Genomic DNA, 24947 nt, shown 5'->3' with positions numbered 1-24947 from the left:
TCCGAAATTATCATAAAAAATGTAATTCGTCCCCCCCAATGTTGACTCCATGGCTACGGCCTTGGTGGATGGTGGTGAAATGCAACGATAGTGGATCGTGGATGGAGGTAACTCCAGTTGTCATTGGTGTGAACAAGGTCGATCTTAAATGCAAGAATGAATTTAGGCCACATGTTTTGTACACATTCATTAATCGACTACATGCCCGCCACTGGGCGCAGCGGTGCGAAGGATCAGGGCGGGGCCAGACGGTTTCAAGTGTAAGCGGGAAATGATGTAGGCCCCCGCGTCCAATTGCCAAAGGAGAAAGCGTCGACGGTCTGCCAATCAGTCTGCTCGGGAGAGCAGACCAATCAGCGGACGACAAACCGACCATATAAACTTTTACTTATTCTCTAGGACTTAACTTCAACTCGGAGACGAGAAGACAAGTATCATGGCTAGAACCAAGCAGACCGCTCGTAAATCCACCGGTGGCAAAGCCCCGAGGAAGCAGCTCGCCACCAAAGCCGCTCGTAAGAGTGCACCTGCCACCGGTGGCGTGAAGAAACCTCATCGTTCTATTTCGTGGAGCTCCGCCCCATAGGGGAGCTCTGCTCCTATTGGTTTACCCGCTGCCTAGTGCAGCTAATGACTGAAGATCAAAATATACACACACCTGTCACTCACACAGGTGCCCTATATAAGGGGGTGACAGCCGTCACTCATCCTCCCAAAAAATTCAGCACGGGTTGCTCGAATTTAGTGGCTTGAAGATTAAAGAATATCTGAAATGAGCGTTTCCATTCCACCGCTCCCGCGCAAGGCTCTTTTAAGAGCCCAATGCCGGTGCCGTTTCTTGGAGGCCGATGGAGACCACCACGAATTCTGTTTCGTGTGCTTGGGACCTCGGCATGCCAGGGACGGTTTGGTGAACTCTCCTGTCTGCTTGTCGTGCGCTGGCCTCTCCGTTTCGGAGAGGCGGCTGCGTCACGACTTCTTTCAGGTGGAGGAGCCCCTCGAAGATGTGGTCTCTGCTCTGCTCTCCGAGGAGGAGAGTTCAGAAATTGAGGACCACCTCGAGGCGGCTATTGAGGTGCACGCGTCCGGGCGGGACCCTCCTGTGGAGGCTTTCTGCCCAAGCGTGTTACGTTCAACCCCCTCGCACTTCTCTGAGGTAAAAGGGCGCGAGTTGACCTCGACCTCAGAGGATGACGAAGAGGCGGCTCCCGCCCCTCCCGTCTCCTCTGCGCTGTCTCGCAGGGCAGACTTCCCGTCTGTCGTCGCGAAGGCAGCCGAAATCATGGGCGTTCCCCTGCCGGCCTCTCCTCCTGTGGAGGAAGATGACCCGTGGGATGTCGGCCCTCATGCAAAACGCAGTAAGGCCTCGAAGCCCTTGTGCCCCACTATGCCGAGACTGGCAGACTATGTGCAGGGCTCATGGGATGCGCCACTGGTGGCTAACGCCCCGGTCAAGGCGCTCCTCCCGTTCACGAAGGTGAGCGGGCTGGGTGAGGCAGCGAAGTCCGGTCCCCCACCCTTGGAACCATCCCTCGTCGCTTACCTGGTGCCAGGGGCGAGCGCTTGGATGACGGCGAGGAAGGCGACCCTGCCATCATCCCGGGACAAGCTTACTGCCTCTCTGGCAGACAAGGCGTATGTCTGGGGTGCGCAGGCAGCGGCTGCCTCTGGGAACGCCGCCCTTCTGACAGCGGCGGTCTCCAAACTCTCCACGGAGAGGCCTGAGGGACTGTCGGCCGAGGAGACGTCATGGGTTGCCAGAATGGCATCTGCCGCGCTCCACCTGAATCAGGGGGCAGCGATTTGCGCTGGCAGGACGATGGGCAACAGCGTTGTGGTTCATCGCCACCTGTGGCTGTCGCTAACAGCCATGAGGGAGGCGGACAAGTCCGCCCTGCTCAACGCTCCCGTGGCTAGCGAGGGCCTGTTCGGACCGGCTGTGGCGTCAGCCTCCGAACGCTTCTCGCGCCTGGAGGAGGAGAGGAAGCACCTGCTAGGGCATATGCCCCTGCAGAAGAAACCTAACGCTGCTCCCTCCTCTGTTTCCTCCGGTGCCTCGCAAAGCAGGAGGAAACGAGCTCGCCGTCCGGTGGCACGAGCGGCCGCTGCGACGCAGGCTGCTCCTCCCGCGGCACCCGTTCCCCCCTTGGCTGTTCCCCCCGAGAGAGCGGGTCACAGCCGCCCACCTAACGCCGGCTGGCGTGGTGGCGGAGGGGGAAGGAAGAGGAGAGCGTGACTGGCGGCGGGGATCGAGGCTTCGGTCCCCACCCCGGTCTATCTGAATGAAATAAAGAGGCTTGGACCTCCACTTTACCCTTTCCCTGAAAGACAAGTGTTCCATTCAGTGCCTCTTACGCTTTCGACGAGTACAGAGCTGAGCACTCGTACTGTTGTCGAGCGGGTTAATGAGTTGGTTTTGGTTCGCGGGTTGTCCTCAACGAGTGACGCCGAACCATCAAGCACCGCACTCGTAGCGGAGTCTGGCCCAGCTAGCAAGCGTGTGGCCAGACCGCTACCCGTCTCTGTGCACCGTGACACTGTTGTCACGTTACAAGAGCCATCACTGCGGCTGTGCGCCCAGAGCTCTGGCCGCGCTGTGAGACCTCTTGAAGCTCATAGCTCAGACGGAGCTCAGACCTCTCTTGGTCAGGGGGCGCAGCCCCAGCCCTTTCGAGTCGACCCCACCTTGGGCTGTGCCGCCGATTCGGTGCACAGCGGCGGCTGGGGTCAGACGAGAGTACGGCCGTTTCCTGTCTGCGGCTCCGCAGCTAAACGCACGCCCGCTCTCTCTGCGTTATGCAGAGTGGCGAGAGTCATGCTCACTGCCAAGCTGGCTAGACAGGATACTGAGAGAGGGTTATGCCATCCAGTTCATGCGGACTCCCCCTCCCTTCAGAGGAGTGAGGGAGACACGCTTGTCCTGCCCGCTGAAAGCACTCGCGCTCCGGACGGAGATAGCGAGCTTGCTGACCAAAGGGACAGTGATCCCGGTCCCCAGAGATCAGGAGAACTCGGGTCTCTACTCCCCATATTTTTTGGTTCCCAAGAAAAACGGGGGGATGAGGCCGATTCTAGACCTGAGGGTGCTCAACGAGAGTGTGGCCAAACGGCCCTTTCGCATGCTGACGATAAAGCGTTTGCTGACTTGTGTACAGCGGAACGACTTTGGGATCAGCATAGATCTGAAGGACGCGTATTTCCATGTGCCTATCAAACTGAAGCACCGGAGATTTCTGCGTTTTGCCTTCGAAGGGAAAAAGTACGAGTACACGCGCCTGCCGTTTGGGTACGCGCTGGCCCCTCGAACTTTCTCCAAGTGCGTGGAAGCAGCTCTAGAACCGTTACGGCGGAGGGGTATACGCATTCTGGCGTACCTCGACGACCTGTTAGTTCTAGCTCAGTCTCCGGACAGAGCTATCCAGGACGCGACCTCACTGGTGAGTCAGCTCAGCCAGTTGGGGTTCGCTGTCAACTGGGAGAAGAGCGCTCCATGGCCCGCTCAACAGTTTACCTACCTAGGTATCCATTTGGACACTGTTGGGATGAGAGCCAGACTGTCGGCGCCACGGAGAGAGGCTATTTCAATAGCTCTCCGCGCGTTCCGGGTCTCACGCAAAATCACCGCGCTGTCGGTGATGTCCCTATTGGGGTTGATGGCGGCGGCTCATGTAGTAGTGCCATTAGGCCTGTTATACATGCGCAAGCTGCAGAGATGGTTTGCTCAGCTGCGGCTGGATCCTGTGCGACACCGCCGCAGACTGCTAGTGATACCGAGATCAGTCAAGACCAATCTGAACCATTGGAGAGACCCGCGCGTCATGGCGCGCGGAGTCGACATGGGCAGAGTGACATCTCTCTACCCGGTCTTTACGGACGCGTCCTTGACCGGGTGGGGTGGAGTATGTCAGGCGGGCTCGATAGGAGGAAGATGGGAACCGTCAGAGACGCGTCACATCAACCTCCTGGAGCTCGAAGCGGTTCGACTGACTTTGTGCCATTTCGCGCTGGTGTTGAAGGATCAAGACGTTCTCGTCAGATCCGACAACAGGGTGACGGTGGCTTACATCAACAGACAGGGAGGGGTGCGCTCTCCATCACTTCATCGATTAGCGGAGGAAGTGTGGACTTGGGCTTTCACGCACCTACGCTCCCTGAGAGCTCTGCACATTCCAGGTCTGCTCAACGAGGGAGCGGACCTGATGTCAAGAGGCGGCCCGAGAGAGGACGAATGGAGGTTGAAACCGTCCATCGTGTCTCTGATCTGGGCACGTTTCGGCCGAGCACAGGTGGATCTGTTTGCGTCACGAGCCAACACACAGTGTCTTCTGTGGTTCTCGCTGCGCGCACAGGACAGACCTCCGCTTGGAGTCGATGCGTTCGCGCACCGTTCCTGGCCGAGAGGTCTGCTATACGCATTTCCACCTCTGGCCTCCATCCTCCCCTTGCTGGCTCGGGTGAGGTCGGACGGGCTGTCGGTCATTCTGATAGCCCCCGATCGGCCCGGAGCCCCATGGTTCCCGGAGATGATGGGGATGCTGGTGGGCGGGCCTTGGCCCATACCTCATCAGACGGATGCGCTCTCTCAGGCCGGAGGCCTGGTGAAGAGCCCTCCAGTGATCGGAGGCCCACTTATGGCTTGGCTACTGAGAGGGAACTCTTAGAGCGCAGGGGTCTGTCTGATGCTGTCATTCAGACCATTCAGAGTGCGCGCGCACAATCTACTGCTAGAGGGTACGCGTCGCGCTGGCGAGCCTTTATGCAATGGTGTGGAAAACAGAACCTTGACCCGGTCTCATGTCCGGTCGAAATGTTCTTGGGTTTCTTACAATCGTTGTTTGACGAGGGCTTAGCCGCGAGCACGGTTCGTGTTTACGCGGCGGCCATTTCGGCATGTCACGAAGGGTTCGCCAAAACGACACTGTTCAGCCACCCGCTGGTCAAGCGTTTTCTGGCTGGGGTGTGTAGGCTCAGGCCACCTCCGAGAGCGTCAACACCTACATGGGATTTATCTCTGGTGTTAGACGCTCTGTGTGGACCACCTTTCGAGCCCATAGATAATGTGTCATTACGTCTGCTTTCTCTCAAAACGAGTCTGCTCCTCGCTTTGACTACGGCTAAGCGAGTGAGCGACTTGTGCGCTTTGTCAACACGAGCGGATTGTTTGATCATCTCGGGTGATCGAACAAGAGCAGTGTTGCGTCCTAACCCGGCTTTTATCCCCAAGGTGATTAGCCGAGCGTTCAGGGCACAAAGCTGCGAACTGAGAGCTTTTTTCCCACCTCCGCACAGCGGAGAGGAGGAAAGACGCTTACATAGCCTGTGCCCAGTGCGCGCTCTCTCGCGCTATCTGGAATGCACAGCAAGCATCAGATCTTCTCCCCAGTTACTGATCTGCTACGGTGGATCGAGGGCTGGCTTGCCACTCTCCAAACAGAGACTTTCTCACTGGCTCTGCGAGGCTATTGGTCTCGCGTACGAGTCTATGAGATGTCCCGTGCCACCTGGCATTCGGGCTCATTCCACCCGAGGAGTGGCGGCATCAGCCGCCATCCTCAGGGGTGTAGGAGTGGAGGAGATTTGTGAAGCAGCGTCTTGGTCGTCGCCTTCACCATTTGTGCGATATTATCTGTTGGACGTTTCCTCCTCATCTTTTGCGCATTCTGTCCTCAGCATGGCTGGTGGATCAGGTGCAGCGAGATGACAACTCGCGAGGTTCTTGTGGGCCCTAGATGCGAGTTGTTCGTTGGGGTTATCGCCAAGTGTGGGACAGTCAGACATTCTCAGTTGAGATGTCTATACTGTATGTGTTCTGTTGCCCCTCCAGCTTAGCTGTTGTGCAGGCGAGAGGAACAACATGAGTTTTTAAGTAAACTTTCCTGTTTTCACCCTGGACGGCTCTCTGTGTCACAGTAGCGGCCTGACCGGGAGGACAGACCCTGTGTATTATTACATCAGCAGGTCTGTCCTCGGTGCCTTGTGAGATTATGGGTCTTTTAGATCTAGTCTCGCTGGGGGTATATCTGGCCTCGCTCGCTCCGCCTAAACCAATAGGAGCAGAGCTCCCCTATGGGGCGGAGCTCCACGAAATAGAACGATAGTTAATGGAGGTAACTCCAGTTCTATGAGTGGAGCGGAGCCCCATAGGGCTGCAGGCCCAGCTCGACTTATTCAACCCGGCTGTATTAATACTTTTGGGAGGATGAGTGACGGCTGTCACCCCCTTATATAGGGCACCTGTGTGAGTGACAGGTGTGTGTATATTTTGATCTTCAGTCATTAGCTGCACTAGGCAGCGGGTAAACCAATAGGAGCAGAGCTCCCCTATGGGGCTCCGCTCCACTCATAGAACTGGAGTTACCTCCATTAACTATCGTTACAGGCCCGGCACCGTGGCTCTGAGAGAGATCCGTCGTTACCAGAAGTCCACTGAACTGCTTATTCGCAAGCTGCCTTTCCAGCGCCTGGTGAGGGAAATCGCCCAGGACTTCAAGACTGACCTGCGTTTCCAGAGCTCCGCTGTGATGGCTCTGCAGGAGGCCAGCGAGGCTTACCTGGTCGGTCTGTTCGAAGACACCAACCTGTGCGCCATCCACGCCAAGAGGGTCACCATCATGCCCAAGGACATCCAGCTGGCCCGCCGCATCCGCGGAGAGCGCGCCTAAACGTTGCCCGCGATCATTTGACCTCAAAACCCACAAAGGCTCTTTTAAGAGCCACCTCACTGTTTAAACCGAAAGACGAATGCCTTCTGTCAAACGTCTTGATCATGCGTGTTGCAATGTTTTCGGTATAAGCATTAACTATTGGCACTCGAAATGCAAACTTTCAATGTTAGTTTTTTAATTCAATTGGCTGTATAGCCATGTAAGTTTACTCAAAACACGGAATCTACTCTGGCAGGAAGTTGCATACAATGATCATACAGATCTTAATTAAAACATTAGATTTTGTAAGTAAAGTTTAATACTAAAGAGCTAACAATATGTAAGATGTAAAATTTAAATGTTACAAAACATTTAAAATAGTGCAATATGACGTGCAAATAGGTGGTGGATAGACTTGTATAGATACAAGTGTTGTCAGTGTGAGTCCTTGGCCTTGTTGAAGAGGCCAGCAGCGGACGGGAAGAAACTGTTCTTTTGGTGTGACGTTTTGGTCCTGATGGACCGCATCCTTTTGCCAGAGGGGAGTAGCTGGAACAGTCCAGGGTGGGAGGAGTCAGCCACAATCTTCTCGCTGGCCTCAGGGTCAGCCTATCACCTTCTCAGTAGCGCGAATCATACGCTGCAGTCCTGTGATTTGGGGGGGGGGGTGGAAGAGACAACAGCTCTGCATTTTCTTGTAGAAAGTAGTCTTCAAAGCCTTTGGTACAGAATACAGAATGGCAAATACAGTACACTGCTTCATCAGTTTGTGATAGGACTTGATTATTGTACAACAGGGCTGGATCTGGATCTGGCATATCGGGCATTTGCCCGGTGGGCCGACGCATTTTTGGGCCGATCGCCGATATAATTTATATCCTATTTTTTTTTCTTTTTTTTGGTCTGGCCGGTGTTGGACCCTAACGGTAAACGGAGACGCAGAAGCGGAAAACTTGAGGAAACTGTCAGTAGGCTATTTAATTCATGTTTCATCAAAATATAAGTTATGTTGTGCTGCACTTGAGAGCCTATACGATTTGTATGTCGTGCTACTCGTAAAATCCGAATGATTGTCTCAAGAAAATAGACGTACTTTGGAGCTGCACTTGAAAAACGATGTTGATGTCGATGATGTGCTACACTGTCCTATTATCGGAATGAGGGTAATATGTGTTTTATGTTGTAGTTGTGACTGCTGTTATGTCACTGTCTGGTAAAAGCAAGCATCCTTCTTTGTATTCATTTGTACGAATCACTTTTAGTAGAACTATTCACTTCTGATTCTTGATTACGTTGTACTTGCTGTTATATGTATACTTAATAAATGCACTATATGACAATTAATTGGCATATAATCGTCTGGTAAATGAGTATAGCTACATTATTTTACAAATGTAGGCTATATAAAAAGGCCCCTGCTCACAGGTCCATCCTACCAGAATTCTACTTCTATTTCCCTCTCAGTAAACTACTTGCCACACAACTGTTTTGTGTTTACAATCATATCCATGTTATAGATCCTGCTTCCCACAGCCTAGTTTGTGTCTTCTAACTTGCAATGTACAGTGCTTGGTTTTAGTACCTGATAAGCCAAGCCTGGACCTTCCCTTTGTGAATGGCTAGTGAAAAACATCTAATAAATGATGACATTTTGATTGGTTCCATCACATTTATTTGAAACAAAAAACTATAATGATATATTTAACAAAAGGTAGAAAAAAAGAAAGAAAGTGATAATTTAAATAAGAGTTTTAACAAGTTTGAGGCTTGATCATGAAAACAGGTCAGGGATGTTTACGGCAGGCAGCACAGACTTATTCCTCTCAGTTGGATTTTAGCACAACAATGATGGAACCTTCTGATGCAGCTGTCACAGCCAACCTGAGATACCTGGATAAACATTAAGATTAATTTGTGGAATGATAATGAAGGATCAAACATTAGGAATGGCAAAAACTGTCACTGTCACCTATAATAACATTACCACTTATACAAAGAAATACCAATGCTTCATTATAAATGTGTCTAGTTGTCAGAAATATTAATCTATCAAGCATTGCACAGTGAACAGTGAGTCAGTCAGTGAACAAGTTTAAGAAAGCTTTATTGGTTGCGGCCGGCCCACAAGGAGACAAAACATCACACGCCATTGTGCTACAAAGTTTGTCTGGTTCACAAGTCTTCAGGTAAGACCATTTATTGGTGAGAAGTCTCCTTCCCTGCATATCAGCTGTCAATATGATCGATCCCAGAGACAGAGTGCGCGTGCACGTGGAAACTTAGAGTTCCCTGACCCTAGGCTTGACCATATGATTCACTCAACACAGATAAGGTTAAACACATTTATTTCACCTCTAGTATGATAATGGTCAGCCTAGGTCAGTTTGTTTACGTAAGCCTAGTGTCATCTATAGGTCATGTGGGGAGAGGGTTCTCTGCTGACAAAGGAATGCTAGCACCAGTATTTTCAGAATATAACCTTACATTCAAAATTTCTCAGATACTAGTAGTGAAAAAAGTATTGTATTCAATACCAGTTGACAAGCTATTACCCAGTTAGTGTCGCCATCCAGATTGTCCACACTCCCGCATAGTTGGGGTGTGTCAGATCTTTGTCGGCAGGTATGAAAAACAGTGTTGCCAAAATCCTACTCCCCTTCTAACGTTTACATTTTTGCAACTAGTATCAACAGTTTTTTATGGCACACTTTACAGTGCATGAGGAGCCACCAAAATAATTTTGGGGTGTGTCAGATTTTATAGTCCCAATATATGAGGGGGGGGGAGGATTTCGGCAGGTATGAAAAACAATGTTGCCAAAATCCTACTCCCCTTCTAACTTTTACATTTATGCAAATAGTATCAACAGCTTTTTATGGTACACTCTACAGGGCATGAGTGACTCTCCTGTGCACTCATCTTCAGCTCAGCCTACAGGTTTGCAATAGGGTTAAATAAATATTGCCTTTGTGTCACCTTATCTATATAGGCTACAGTATTTTACTGCTGGTAAATTCCTAAATATGACTGTGTATTTGTTTTTTTAACACATCGTTCACTTATATTTGCCAATGTGTTGCCAGTAATTCTGGAGTTGGCTGTATGAACAGGTGATAAGGAAATGGCTATTGTGATCAGCATAAGCACATAGGAAATTTATTTTCTTACACCCCCTATATCCCTGAAATGTTCAAATAGAGTTGTGTTCATGTATGTTTAATACAACTTAATGCCCCATTATTTTCACCTTGTATGCATTGCAGTAGGCTAATGTGTATGAGTTATCTTTATCTCACACGCTACCTCACCAATTTAACAATCCTAAAAACCAACTGCTGCTCTAATCAACTATTTAATGATGCAGCAATTCAGTATTTCTTTTCAACTTACTGGGGGAGTAGGATTTTGGCAACACTGATTTTCATCAGAATCAGAAAGGATTTTAATTTCCATGAAAGTTTGCACAGACAACGAATTTACTTTGGCAGGAGGGTGCATACATTAAACATATAGGAACCTTAAAAACTTAAATATGTGGTCTAACTATACAAAAGGTACAAAGTCTAGCTAATACTAAGGGGATTTAGAATAAAATATAAAGTAGCCATAATTTACAATATAAAAATACAAAAAATACAAATAGTACAAAAGATACAAATAGTGTAATATAGTTCAAATTGCAATGTGGCAAGGTGTCATTGTGCATATTGTGATTAAAGTAATTTAAGTCAGTGTGAGCCCTTAACCTTGTTGAAAAGGCCAACAGCAGATGGGAAGAAACTGTTTTTGTGGCGTGTGGTATTGGTCCTGATGGACCGCAGCCTTCTGCCGGAGGGGAGTGGCTGAAACAGTGTTCACAATCTTCCTTGCTCGCCTCAGGGTCCTCTAGGTGTGCAGGTCTTTGAGGGTAGGCAGATTGCAGCCGATCACCTTCTCAGCAGTGCGGATGATACGCTGCAGTCTGCTCTTGAGGTCCTGGGAGAGGATAGTGCCCAGGAAGCGGAAGGACTCCACAGTGTTGACTGGGGAGTCGCACAGGGTGATGGGGGTATGGGGCTGTATTCTTCCTGAAGTCCACAACCATCTCCACTGTCTTAAGTTTAGAGTCCTGAGGCGCCCACGAGTCAGAAATGCTGCCCCCCGTCCCTCAGTTACGAAGCACTCAATTCTAACTAACATATTTTTTAGACTGCTACACAAATGATACATCATTGGAAAGCTACGATTCTTGTGCTTCCATTGAAATAAACCATTTCAAGATCAAGTCACAACAGCAAGTACAGTCAACGTCTTTGTCCGGTGACCAATATTTCAACAAAGCCAAAGGAAAAAGTTGTACTCACCCTAAAAGGTTCAGATTTGTCCAGGTATGCAAACAACACATCAAAACTTGATCTGCTTACATTCCCAAAGTCGAAAGTATCTATCTATGTCAATTAGTTTGTCCTAATACAATGTATTACATTCATAAATAGCCATTATCCTTTGTTTCATTATGCAAGTTAGCCGACGGAAGAAACAACGTGTTTACATAAAAGTGGTCTTATCTCCGGTTAGCAACGGAGTATTTACGATATGAAGGCGTCAAAATGTCCGTTGAACCCTCCCCTTTCGATTGACCCAATAGGAATTTGCATGCCCCGTTGACAGCCCTCTAAAGCCAACTAGGTCTGTGCGTCCTGCCCCCTCCCTGCAAATGCTAATACCTCATATCCTATGTATCTGTGGAGCCTTCAAAATAAATGTCGATTGCGCAATATGGTTGACAGAATCAGTGTTCTTTGTGCACCAATCAAATAAAGCACTCCAATGTGTTCATGCTTCAGTTTTTGTGTTTCAGTAATACTAATTAGGGATTTAGCTATTATATATGATAGTTCTAAATACCACCTTTCATTAGAGATAACAATTATGAAAAATAATACCTTTTTATCCTAAGTATTTGATCTTGGTTACAAAGGGTCATTTTGGAGTCTCCAAAAGGCCCTTTTAGAAAACGCCTGGATGTACTCTTATAAAAACATGTGTCAAATATGAATATATTGTGGTATTATGTTTGACTTTTGATTTGAATTGGGTAAGGCTTCAACCTGTGGTCCAATGTTGTCTTCCAGCTAATACCTACCACCTCTAGGCCTTTTCAGGCCTCTGTTTTCAAAACAAAATCTAGGCGGAAATAGAAACTTTCACTTTCCTTGTGTTCAAGCTTCTATTACTCAACACCAGTAGGACTGACAGGGATCCTGACAACGGGGGAAATGACTTCAGAGTGTCAGCTTTCAAAAGAGACCATTTACATGCATGTACTCCAAATGGTTCAAGAACAGCTTTCAATTTACTTTGGGTATGCTGTGTAGGTGTGTTTAGGCACATTTAACAGGATTCTTAAGCTCTAAGTTGTTCTGGCTGCACCAGGTCACCAGTTTGTCAGCTTCCCACCTACAATCAGACTTGTCCCCGTCAGAGATGAGCCCAATGAGGGTGGTGTCGTCCGCAAACTTCAGAAGTTTGACAGACGGATGACTGGAGGTGCAACTGTTGGTGTACAGGGAGAAGAGCAGAGGGGAAAGGACGCAGCCCTGAGATCTGGTGCTGATGGACCGGGAGTCAGAGACATGTGTTCCCAGCTTAACGCACTGCTTCCTGTCAGACAGGAAGTCTGTGATCTACCTGCAGGTGGAATCAGGCACGTTCAGCTGGGAGAGCTTGTCCTGAAGCAGAGCGGGGATGATGGTGTTGAAGGCAGAGCTGAAGTCCACAAACAGGATCCTGGCATTGAATGCTGGGGAGTCCAGGTGCTGTAGGGTGAAGTGGAGGGCCATGTTAACTGCGTCGTCCACAGACCTGTTGGCTCGTAGAGACTCCCGTAGGCAAACTGTAGGCAAACTGCAGGGGGTCCAGGAGGGGGTCTGTGATGGATTTGAGGTGTGTCAGCACCAGGCGCTCAAAATACTTCAATACCACAGAGGTCAGGGCGACGGGTCTGTAGTCATTATGTCCTGTTGGTCTTGGCTTTTTGGACACAGGGATGATGGTGGATAACATCCTACATGCCGAAATCCCCCCCATATCTTGGGGCTATAAGATCTGACACACCCCAACTATGCAGGGATGTGGACAATCTGGATGGCGACACTAACTGGGTAATAGCTTGTCAACTGGTATTGAATACAATACTTTTTTCACTACTAGACACATTTATAATGAAGCATTGGTATTTCTTTGTATAAGTGGAAATGTTATTATAGGTGACAGTGACAGTTTTTGCCATTCCTAATGTTTGATCATTCATTATCATTCCACAAATTAATCTTAATGTTTACCCAAAATGCTGCCTGCAGTAAACATCCCTGACCTGTTTTCATGATCAAGCCTCAAACTTGTTAAAACTCTTATTTAAATGATCACTTTCTTTCTTTTTTTTCTACCTTATGTTAAATATATCATTATAGTTTTTTGTTTAAAATAAATGTGATGGAACCAATCAAAATTTCATAATTTATTAGATGTTTTTCACTAGCCATTCACAAAGGGAAGGCTACTAAAACCAAGCACTGTACATTGCAAGTTAGAAGACACAAACTAGGCTGTGGGAAGCAGGATCTATAAAATGGATATGATTGTAAACACAAAACAGTTGTGTGGCAAGTAGTTTACTGAGAGGGAAATAGAAGTAGAATTCTGGGAGGATGGACCTGTGAGCAGAGGCCTTTTTGTAAAATAATGTACTCATTTACCAGACGATTATATGCCAATGAATTGGCATATAGTGCATTTAGTAAGTATACCTATAACAGCAAGTACAACTTAATCAAGAATCAGAAGTGAATGGTTCTACTAAAAGTGATTCGTACAAATGAATACAAAGAATGATGCTCGCTTTTACCAGACAGTGACAACAGCAGTCGCAACTACAACATAATTCACATATTACCCTCATTCCGATAATAGGACAGTGTAGCACAACATCGACATCAACATCGTTTTTCAAGTGCAGCTCCAAAGTACGTCTATTTTCTTGTGACAATCATTCGGATTTTACGAGTAGCACGACATACTAATCGTATAGGCTCTCAAGTGCAGCACAACATAACTTATATTTTGATGAAACATGAATTACATAGCCTAATGACAGTTTCCTCAAAGCCTAAGACGAGGGAACCTAGGCTTGTAAAAATCGCCAACCTGGGCTTGTAAAAATCGCCTCGGTTCGTCAAACTACAACTAGCAATACGCTAGGAAGGCAGTGCGCGTTCACACGTAGGGGAGTGGGATTCTGCGGGGGAGTGAGAATTCGGTCCAACACCGGCATGGGAACACCCATGATATTATCCGCCTAGGCTATCAAAATATGGAAGTCGGCTCTCCTGGAATGAGGAGAGGAGGCGAGAGTCTCATCCCCCTCCGAGCTCAACACGCCTCCTGATACTTCAGAGAAGGAGAGGGGGGTCGAACACAATACACTTTGTCGGAACTCCTCCACAGGAGGTTGTGCCTCACTAACCACCAGGATGAGGTCATTCGACTCTTGGTTTAAATATGTATTGTAGTTTTCATTTAGAGTTCACCAAACTTGTCATTTTAAAAGAATTGAAAGACAATGCGCTTTTGAAGAGTGTAGTGGGTGGCTCTTAAAAGAGCCTTTGGGGAAAGTGAAACCAAGGTTTAGTCTTTACTTGGCCTTAACGGCCTTCTCGGTCTTCTTGGGGAGAAGAACCGCCTGGATGTTGGGCAGCACTCCACCTTGAGCGATCGTAACGCCACCGAGAAGTTTGTTGAGCTCCTCGTCGTTGCGGACGGCCAACTGTAGGTGACGGGGGATGATACGAGTCTTCTTGTTGTCACGAGCGGCGTTGCCGGCCAACTCCAGGATCTCAGCGGTGAGGTACTCGAGCACAGCTGCCAGGTAGACTGGTGCGCCAGCTCCCACACGCTGCGCATAGTTTCCCTTGCGGAGAAGCCTGTGAACACGACCCACGGGGAACTGGAGCCCGGCGCGTGAAGACCTAGTCTTGGCCTTAGCCCTGGCTTTGCCTCCGGTTTTGCCTCTTCCGCTCATCTTCCTGATATTTCTGTTCAAACGAGTAATAAAATCGTCTGTCGGAGTACAGACTTTATAGGCTCTAGCTGATGGTAAACGCTTTCATTGGTTACAAAGTCGGTTGAGTCTTGATCCAATCGTAGATGGCGAAAAACTCGGGGGTGGAGCCATTCTCTCTCCCGCAGAGGGCGCGTTTGGTCGCCTTGTCTTCCTCCCCTCCTCACCTCTCTTTGTTCAACTTGTCGCTCCTCCTTTAAGGCGCCAATCATATACATTAATGTGGCATGGATGGATGAATGAATGCAAAGTCCACTATACATTCGTCAATCGTGTAGTGACAACAATTTCATATATCCACATACATATTTACCAGAGATATAGGCCTAGAATTATCCAGTTGGTGATAGTGGTTTTAAATTGGATTTGCACCCTTAATATTCCAGGCAACTATTTGCAAGTTGCTAATAGCAGAAGCACCATTTATATGCAGCTCTACAGTTCCACAAAGCCCTTTCACCAATGAAAGTCTCATGCAACGTTTATTTCTCAAATTAGCTAGCTGTATCATTAATGTTCTTCATCTGTCATATGGTTTTTCTCGGTGGAATGAGCCCGAATGCCAGGTGGCACGGGACATCTCATAGACTCGTACGCGAGACCAATAGCCTCGCAGAGCCAGTGAGAAAGTCTCTGTTTGGAGAGTGGCAAGCCAGCCCTCGATCCACCGTAGCAGATCAGTAACTGGGGAGAAGATCTGATGCTTGCTGTGCATTCCAGATAGCGCGAGAGAGCGCGCACTGGGCACAGGCTATGTAAGCGTCTTTCCTCCTCTCCGCTGTGCGGAGGTGGGAAAAAAGCTCTCAGTTCGCAGCTTTGTGCCCTGAACGCTCGGCTAATCACCTTGGGGATAAAAGCCGGGTTAGGACGCAACACTGCTCTTGTTCGATCACCCGAGATGATCAAACAATCCGCTCGTGTTGACAAAGCGCACAAGTCGCTCACTCGCTTAGCCGTAGTCAAAGCGAGGAGCAGACTCGTTTTGAGAGAAAGCAGACGTAATGACACATTGTCTATGGGCTCGAAAGGTGGTCCACACAGAGCGTCCAACACCAGAGATAAATCCCATGTAGGTGTTGACGCTCTCGGAGGTGGCCTGAGCCTACACACCCCAGCCAGAAAACGCTTGACCAGCGGGTGGCTGAACAGTGTCGTTTTAGCGAACCCTTCGTGACATGCCGAAATGGCCGCCGCGTAAACACGAACCGTGCTCGCGGCTAAGCCCTCGTCAAACAACGATTGTAAGAAACCCAAGAACATTTCGACCGGACATGAGACCGGGTCAAGGTTCTGTTTTCCACACCATTGCATAAAGGCTCGCCAGCGCGACGCGTACCCTCTAGCAGTAGATTGTGCGCGCGCACTCTGAATGGTCTGAATGACAGCATCAGACAGACCCCTGCGCTCTAAGAGTTCCCTCTCAGTAGCCAAGCCATAAGTGGGCCTCCGATCACTGGGGGGCTCCTCACCAGGCCTCCGGCCTGAGAGAGCGCATCCGTCTGATGAGGTATGGGCCAAGGCCCGCCCACCAGCATCCCCATCATCTCCGGGAACCATGGGGCTCCGGGGCGATCGGGGGCTATCAGAATGACCGACAGCCCGTCCGACCTCACCCGAGCCAGCAAGGGGAGGATGGAGGCCAGAGGTGGAAATGCGTATAGCAGACCTCTCGGCCAGGAACGGTGCGCGAACGCATCGACTCCAAGCGGAGGTCTGTCCTGTGCGCGCAGCGAGAACCACAGAAGACACTGTGTGTTGGCTCGTGACGCAAACAGATCCACCTGTGCTCGGCCGAAACATGCCCAGATCAGAGACACGATGGACGGTTTCAACCTCCATTCGTCCTCTCTCGGAAAGTGGAGGTCCAAGCCTCTTTACTTCATTCAGATAGACCGGGGTGGGGACCGAAGCCTCGGTCCCCGCCGCCAGTCACGCTCTCCTCTTTCTTCCCCCTCCGCCACCACGCCAGCTGGCGTTAGGTGGGCGGCTGTGACCCGCTCTCTCGGGGGGAACAGCCATGGGTGGAACAGGTGAGGGAGGAGCAGCCTGCGTCGCAGCGGCCGCTCGCGCCACCGGACGGCGAGCTCGTTTCCTCCTGCTTTGCGAGGCACCGGAGGAAACAGAGAAGGGAGCAGCGTTAGGTTTCTTCTGCAGGGGCATATGCCCTAGCAGGTGCTTCCTCTCCTCCACCAGGCGCGAGAAGCGTTCGGAGGCTGACGCCACAGCCGGTCCGAACAGGCCCTCGCTAGCCACGGGAGCGTTTAGCAGGGCGGACTTGTCCGCCTCCCTCATGGCTGTTAGCGACAGCCACAGGTGGCAATGAACCACAACGCTGTTTCCCATCGCCCTGGCAGCGCAATCGCTGCCCCCTGATTCAGGTGGAGCGCGGCAGATGCCATCCTGGCAACCCACGACGTCTCCTCGGCCGACAGTCCCTCAGGCCTCTCCGTGGAGAGTTTGGAGACCGCCGCCGTCAGAAGGGCGGCGTTCCCAGAGGCAGCCGCTGCCTGCGCACCCCAGACATACGCCTTGTCTGCCAGAGAGGCAGTAAGCTTGTCCCGGGCTGATGGCAGTGTCGCCTTCCTCGCCGTCATCCAAGCGCTCGCCCCTGGCACCAGGTAAGCGACGAGGGACGGTTCCAAGGGTGGGGGACCGGACTTCGCTGCCTCACCCAGCCCGCTCACCTTCGTGAACGGGAGGAGCGCCTTGACCGGGCCGTTAGCCACCAATGGCGCATCCCATGAGCCCTCTACATAGTCTGCCAGTCTCGGCACAGTGGGGCATAAGGGCTTCGAGGCCTTACTGTGTTTTGCATGAGGGCCAACATCCCACGGGTCATCTTCCTCCACAGGAGGAGAGGCCGGCAGGTGAACGCCCATGATTACGGCTGCCTTCGCGATGACAGACGGGAAGTCTGCCCTGCAAGACAGCGCGGAGGAGACGGGAGGGGCGTGGGCCGGCTCTTTGTCATCCTCTGAGGTCGAGGTCAACTCGCGCCCTTTTACCTCAGAGAAGTGCGGGGGGGGGTTGAACGCAACACGCTTGGGCAGAAAGCCTCCACAGGAGGGTCCCGCCCGGACGCGTGCCCCTCAATAGCCGCCTCGAGGTAGTCCTCAATTTCTGAACTCTCCTCCTCGCAGAGCAGAGACCACATCTTCGAGGGGCTCCTCCACCTTAATGAAGTCGTGACGCAGCCGCCTCTCCGAAACGGAGAGGCCAGCGCACGACAAGCAGACAGGAGGGTTCACCAAACCGTCCCTGGCATGCCGAGGTCCCAAGCACACGAAACAGAATTCGTGGTGGTCTCCATCGGCCTCCAAGAAACGGCACCAGCATTGGGCTCTTAAAAGAGCCTTGCGCGGAAGCGGTGGAATGGAAACGCTCATTTCAGATATTCTTTAATCTTCAAGCCACTATATTCGAGCAACCCGTGCTGAATTTGTTGGGAGGATGAGTGACGGCTGTCACCCTCTTATATAGGGCACCTGTGTGAGTGACAGGTGTGTGTATATTTTGATCTTCAGTCATTAGCTGCACTAGGCAGCGGGTAAACCAATAGGAGCAGAGCTCCCCTATGGGGCGGAGCTCCACGAAATAGAACGGCAGAAATCGTTCAAATGCACGATCGTGAGCGTGTCTTAGCTATCTCTGAAGTGTTTCAAGATTGGTGCTTAACGGATGTAAAATATTTAATTATATGTACAAATATGTCTGATTAGTTCTGCTAAATGAATGAAACGTAAAATATACATATTTTCCCTCTCTGACTGAAGTTCCCTCCCATTGCAACGCCCTCCAAATAAGGGAATGGCCTCCTTCACGTCCGCTTACACAACATAAATATCCTGGCTCTGAGCAAGCCTAGTTACTCTCATCGGTGTAAACTACAGGTTTGTAGAACAATGTCAGGAAGAGGCAAAGGAGGTAAAGGACTCGGCAAAGGAGGCGCCAAGCGTCATCGCAAGGTTCTCCGTGATAACATCCAGGGCATCACCAAGCCCGCCATCCGCCGCCTGGCTCGCCGCGGTGGCGTGAAGCGTATTTCAGGCTTAATCTACGAAGAGACACGCGGTGTGCTGAAGGTGTTCCTGGAGAACGTCATCCGTGACGCTGTGACTTACACAGAACACGCCAAAAGAAAGACCGTGACCGCCATGGACGTGGTCTACGCTCTGAAGCGCCAGGGACGTACTCTGTACGGCTTCGGCGGTTAAAACATCCAGAAGTGCATTAACCGAGGTTCAACACAAAGGCTCTTTTAAGAGCCACCCACGTCTTACAGATCAGAGACTTTGTTTCCATATTTTGGGTGTAGGGTGTTAAAATTTTTAGATTTCAGGTTGTGAAATGATTTGTACATTTAGAGTACTAGATAAAGGCATAATGAACAACTTCAGTAGCATAGTATCGTCCGCAGTGTTTCGGTGGTCACGCTGTATCCGACGCATTTGAGCCAATGGTATTTCTTGTAAAGCGGTTCATTATTCAGACTTCAACTGTTAATAGGCTGCTTGGGATCTATAAATGGGTTCTATTAGCCGGATAGGGGGAGCGCGTTTGACCGAGATGTGTCAGGTTCAAATCACCCTATACTGTGCATCACCTTAGATATTTAGTCATTTAGCAGACGCTCTTATCCAGAGATACTAGCATCTGCTCAATGAGTACTTTATTAAAACTATTGTAGGTACCATTGACTCGCGTTGTACTGCGGTAAACTGCTGAGGGAGTTTGGCGCAACTTCCTAGCTTTGAGCAAAGAGCATAGAAGAACAATATAAGTTATTTGCTTTGAGTAACCCCATCTCATCCAAGCATACAGCAAACATTTCCGCTGTGACATTAATGATTGAAGAAGTTGATTGGCTGAGGATTTTTCAGTGTAAAAAGGCTTCGAATATTTCCTTTCAGTTTTCATAACTAGGTTGAGTCATGATTACTGAAGGGAAAGGGGGGGGGGGCGGTAAATCCCACGCACGCGCAGTAGATTTCACTATAGCTCGGGAAAGTCACATCCCAGCTGAGTGCAGCAACTAGCAGGAGGCGTGCCTAAACATTTGCATGTCTCCCGCTACATATACCGGGTAACCAGCCGCTGTTCTAATCATCCGTTTCTGAGAAGCAACGATACGATGCCTGAGCCAGCAAAGTCCGCGCCCAAGAAGGGCTCCAAGAAAGCCGTTTCCAAGACTGCCGCAAAGGGCGGGAAAAAGCGTAGAAAGTCCAGGAAGGAGAGCTACGCCATCTACGTGTACAAGGTACTGAAACAGGTCCACCCCGACACCGGCATCTCCTCCAAGGCCATGGGAATCATGAATTCCTTCGTCAACGACATTTTCGAGCGTATCGCCGGAGAGTCGTCTCGCCTGGCTCACTACAACAAGCGATCAACCATCACCTCCAGGGAGATCCAGACCGCTGTCCGCCTTCTGCTCCCCGGTGAGTTGGCCAAGCACGCCGTGTCCGAGGGAACCAAGGCCGTGACCAAGTACACCAGCTCTAAGTAAACGGGCTCTCCTTCAAATTCACCCCAAAGGCTCTTTTAAGAGCCACCCACTGGTCTCTACAATTGAGGAAGTCCATCGCACTTGTTTGAATGTTTCTACATTGCTGCATGCTATATGAAGCAACTATTGACTGCCGTGAACAGACAGGTTATTCTGCAAACCCAACAAATAAAGTACAGTGTTTCAATCATTTAAGGACAGTGCAATGGTAACGTCACTCACGATTCCTCAATAACAATTGTCTTTGCAGTATGCCTGTGTAGCCCAGGTTAATCACATAATGATCGATACATTTGCTTATCATAGATCATTCTTTCAACGTATGTAAATATCCAATAAGTGCATAAAATGGCAGTAAAAAATAAATAAATAGTAATCATGTACCGACGGCACCACTGTTGCAGCTGTGTAGAATCTCGTGGCTGCAATGTCATCGGGCGCGAGACTTCAGCGTCCTGTGGCGCGAATGGACAGAGAAGCGACTCATTTCATATTTTATATTTATTTTATATAAAATATATATTGTTTAGCTCTAGTATATTATTTAGCTCTTTAGGACATGTTTAGCTCTTTAGTATTAGACTTTTAAATTGTTATTTATACATTATGCTTTTTCTACTTTTTTTTTTATATAAAAAAAAAGATCCATATGTTCATTGTATGCACCTTCCTGCCATGGTAAATTATGTGTTTGTGTTAACTTACATGGCAATAAAAACCTATTCTGATTCAGATCAAGTACTTTTTTCAAATGCGTATTGCCTATTTTTTCAAAACTTAACACACAAATCCAACAACTGCACACACAAAATGCAAAATGCCTCGCTTCTCTTGCAAAATGAAGCACTGCATTCAAAATATCACAAACACGTCTCAAAAGCACAAATTTGTCTCATGTTGCAAACACTTTTGCGATTATATTACATTTTTGGATATATCATATACAAACAGTTATTCAAAACCTAAAGCTCTTCTTTCATGAGCTCCTTTGTACATTTCTGTACAAGATACACAAATTCATGGTAAACACAAAAACAAGATTGAAACTAAACTTATTTTTTTACTGTTGCATTTGTGGTTGTGAATACAGTATTACACAGTACAAAAGAAAGATTGTAGTAGGACAGAAACCAAACCTAATTTTGAAAAAGGCGATTACGGAATGGTGTGTCTGTGTGCCATGAACTGAAGAATACAGTAATATATACTATTTTTTACAATATTGTCAGAATGTCTTCTTCGTCACTGTACTGTTGCACGGTATGATACAGTAATCCACCGGACTGTGACCAATCATGCAGTGCATTGCAGTCAATGGATGCATGGGTGCTAAAATGTATGTTTGTGTATATAGTATACCGTGTGTTGTGCTGAAACAGCTATTATGTGTACATTAGAACATGTGTATATTACAGTATATTGTTACATACCTGTTATCTTTTCTACAGTAAAGGTTCAAATCATACCCACCACTGTAAATCAACTCAAATTAGGCTATGTATAGGCCTATTCTAAAGCCATGATTGGTTGGTGTTGAGTAAAGCAATGAGTGTTTGCACATGTGAGGAGTTAGAGTAACCAGAGCCTGTTTAAGGCACTGATGAATTATTGTGGCATTTTGATTGGTTATGTTTGAAAAAGGAAATCAAGATGCTTCCTGTTAGAATTGTGTGTGTTACGTGGAGAATTGTGTGTTGTGTTTTGCAAAAAGTGTTTTATGAAATTGAAAACTGAGTCAAAGGCCCAAAATGTGCATATGGTTTTGACTATTTGAGGTGTAGTTCTGGAGTTTGAGTGTCAGGTTTATGAAATTGTGTGAAAAGTAAGGAATTTGTGTCCAAGCATTTGAAAAAAAACTGTAAGTACTGATACTAGAAAAATCTACAGTAAGAAGTGGGAGTCAGGTGGCTGAGCGGTTAGGGAATCGGGCTAGTAATCAGAAGGTTGCCAGTTCGATTCCCGGCTGTGCAAAATGACGTGTGTCCTTGGGCAAGGCACTTCACCCTACTTGCCTCGGGGGGAATGTCCCTGTACTTACTGTAAGTCGCTCTGGATAAGAGCGTCTGCTAAATGACTATATGTAATGTAAGAAACTGTAATGTAAATGTAAGAAGGTATTTGTACTTTGTTACTTCCCATCTCTGTTGACTAGGAAAGTGCCACATGCATGAAACTTACTCTGCTTACTCATACTAGTCCCCTCAATGTACAGTAAGAATTATTTGATACTGGTTTAAACAGAACAGAAATTACATGGGGGTGCATTTTAGGGCAGGGTATTTAGGGTATTATGTCTTGAAGCAACAGCAAAAAAACTTTGCACTCGATCAAATTCCAGAATCTTGCTTTCTTGACTTTTCTAGATCTGTGTGTTTGGTCACCAAGTATTTAAAATGGTTTGTTCTAGTTTAAAGTTATTTTGCTTATGTTTCTGTAAAATTGCAATACTGGACTTCCGGATATATTGAAAATGTTCTTACATTCTCTAAGCTTCTTACTCATCCTTATAAGACTTGAGCATTTCATATGCGTGTGTAAATGTGTTTCCCATGCGTCCGTGCAAGCTTTTAATATGTGTGTATGTACATTTTCAGTAGTACGAATGAGTGTGTGAACATTTCACATGTGAATGTGTTTCAAAGTGTGTGCGAGGATTTCACATAATGTGGATGTGAGTTTTCAGTCGTATGGATGTGTGTGTGAACGTGTATGTGTCTGTGTGAGGACAGTCTGAATAATTTCCTAAACAGCCCATCATACAAACAGGCTATTAGGAACTAAATACAACCACTTGTCCAGCCTAATGAAATAAATGAAAAGTCCTTACGACTCATACATTCCCCATCACCAACAGCATGGATATTAACATGTACTGGATCTGACGAGTCCGACTCATACTGAGCAGGTAGAGACCAGACACACACACACCATCCACGGAATACAGTCACGCTGTAGGCTACAGTAAGTCTCACAGTAACAAGTAACAAGTCTTACAGTAGGCTACTGCAAGATTTACAGTAAGGATTGTGTCCTTGGAGATGAAAAACTAGGGGAGGGAGACCAAGATTTCCCAGACTTCAACCTCCGGCCCACAGCCCCAAACTGTGTTTTGTATCTCCCAAAATAGACCAGTTTTAAGCCCCTGGTACCCCAGCTGCGTATTCTAAAACAGTTACGTTTCTCGACAGATTATTTGGCTCACTGGAAAACGTTTTCTCGTTTTCCACGACGGCCGTTTTAAATACTATTGGGGGCAAATGGCATAAACATCACGGTGCGCAGAGCTCCCTCCGCGAGGACAACGGCGATGATTTGAGCCGGCCACAACAGAACATAGAGTGCCTCCGGTCCACATACCGTTTTATTTTGAACGTTGAAAAGGCTGCTTGCTGCCCGATTTACTTCCAGACCGCAGCTCAATTCCAACAGGGATTTTTTAGCCCGTTGTTCACCGGGAGAAAACACAAGTGTCAACGGATAGCAGCAACGGAGAGAAACGGGATTGGGGGTTGAGTCTATACAGTTCTCATGTTGTATTTAAAGCCAGCGCTCTGATCGCCGCAGCGCTAAACAGCAGCCTCGCACATTCAAATCGCACACGTCCCACGAGTGTTTAGACATGGCAGAAGTCGCTCCAGCTCCCGCTCCTGCAAAGGCACCCAAGAAGAAGGCGGCAGCCAAGCCCAAGAAGGCTGGACCCAGCGTTGGCGAGCTGATCGTCAAGGCGGTGTCCGCTTCCAAGGAGAGAAGCGGCGTGTCCCTGGCAGCGGTCAAGAAAGCCCTGGCGGCCGGCGGCTACGACGTAGAGAAGAACAACTCCCGCGTCAAGATCGCAGTGAAGAGCCTCGTCACCAAAGGAACCTTGGTCCAGACCAAAGGGACGGGCGCTTCTGGCTCTTTTAAGATTAACAAGGAGGCGGAGGCCAAGGCAAAGAAGCCCGTTAAGAAGGTCGCCGCTCCGAAAGTCAAAAAGGCAGTCGCCAAGAAACCCGTTGCTGCCAAGAAGCCCAAGAAGGTCGCTGCGAAGAAGCCCGCAGCTGTCAAGAAGTCACCCAAGAAGGCTAAGAAGCCCGCGGCAGCCAAGAAGGCAACCAAGAGCCCCAAGAAGGTGAAGAAGCCCGCAACACCCAAGAAAACAGTGGCCAAGAGCCCCAAGAAGGCAGCCAAGCCCAAAGCCGCCAAGCCCAAGGCAGCCAAGGCAAAGAAACCAGCGCCTAAGAAGAAGTAAACCTTAGTCCGCGTCTGTCCGTATTACAAAAAAAGGCTCTTTTAAGAGCCACCCACCTGTCCTGAAATGTGCATGATGACCATGACGTTTGCCCGTGTAGGCTACCAAACACTTTACCATGCATGATGGTCTTTCATAACGCTTAGTTAACTTGGAGTCTTTGGAACTTTATGTTGCACCTTAAATTATCTTGGTCTCAGACATTAGCTAAATCGATGATAAATAAGATACAAAAAAGCAAATGGACTAGTTGCAATGGCACTTCCCATTTGGGATAATCTAGCGAGAAAACCATGACAGATGAAGAACATGATACAGCTAGCTAATTTGAAAAATATACGTTGCATGAGACTTTCATTGGTGAAAGGGCTTCGTGGAACTGTAGAGCTGCATATAAATGGTGCTTCTGCTATTAGCAAATTGCAAAGCTGCCTGGAATATTAAGGGTGCAAATCCAATTTAAAACCACTA

The 24947-nt window shown here is 48.4% G+C and overlaps 5 protein-coding genes across 5 annotated transcripts; 4 read left to right on the top strand and 1 right to left on the bottom strand.

The window, feature by feature from the left end:
* Window positions 1-436: 436 nt before the first annotated feature.
* Window positions 437-6662, top strand: LOC136942834 (histone H3-like). The gene is made up of 2 exons (XM_067235846.1): window positions 437-557; window positions 6355-6662. Exons 1-2 carry the CDS (start codon window positions 437-439, stop codon window positions 6660-6662), a joined length of 429 nt encoding a protein of 142 aa, XP_067091947.1.
* A 7535-nt stretch (window positions 6663-14197) lies between these two features.
* LOC136942837 (histone H2A) lies at window positions 14198-14703 on the bottom strand. The gene has a single exon (XM_067235848.1). The coding sequence runs from the start codon at window positions 14701-14703 to the stop codon at window positions 14317-14319; it is 387 nt and encodes a 128-aa protein (XP_067091949.1). The 3' UTR covers window positions 14198-14316.
* A 3930-nt stretch (window positions 14704-18633) lies between these two features.
* LOC136942708 (histone H4) lies at window positions 18634-19313 on the top strand. The gene has a single exon (XM_067235678.1). The coding sequence runs from the start codon at window positions 18645-18647 to the stop codon at window positions 18954-18956; it is 312 nt and encodes a 103-aa protein (XP_067091779.1). The 5' UTR covers window positions 18634-18644; the 3' UTR covers window positions 18957-19313.
* A 198-nt stretch (window positions 19314-19511) lies between these two features.
* On the top strand, window positions 19512-20986 carry LOC136942992 (histone H2B). Its single transcript, XM_067236091.1, has one exon. The coding sequence runs from the start codon at window positions 19874-19876 to the stop codon at window positions 20246-20248; it is 375 nt and encodes a 124-aa protein (XP_067092192.1). The 5' UTR covers window positions 19512-19873; the 3' UTR covers window positions 20249-20986.
* A 2861-nt stretch (window positions 20987-23847) lies between these two features.
* On the top strand, window positions 23848-24775 carry LOC136943018 (histone H1-like). The gene has a single exon (XM_067236146.1). The coding sequence runs from the start codon at window positions 23868-23870 to the stop codon at window positions 24474-24476; it is 609 nt and encodes a 202-aa protein (XP_067092247.1). The 5' UTR covers window positions 23848-23867; the 3' UTR covers window positions 24477-24775.
* Window positions 24776-24947: the final 172 nt, after the last annotated feature.

This window comes from Osmerus mordax, chromosome 5 (genome assembly GCF_038355195.1).
Source record: "Osmerus mordax isolate fOsmMor3 chromosome 5, fOsmMor3.pri, whole genome shotgun sequence".
Classification (NCBI taxonomy): Eukaryota; Metazoa; Chordata; class Actinopteri; order Osmeriformes; family Osmeridae; genus Osmerus; species Osmerus mordax.
The sequence above is the reverse complement of the archived record's forward strand: the minus strand, read 5'-3'. Positions and strand labels throughout refer to the sequence as shown.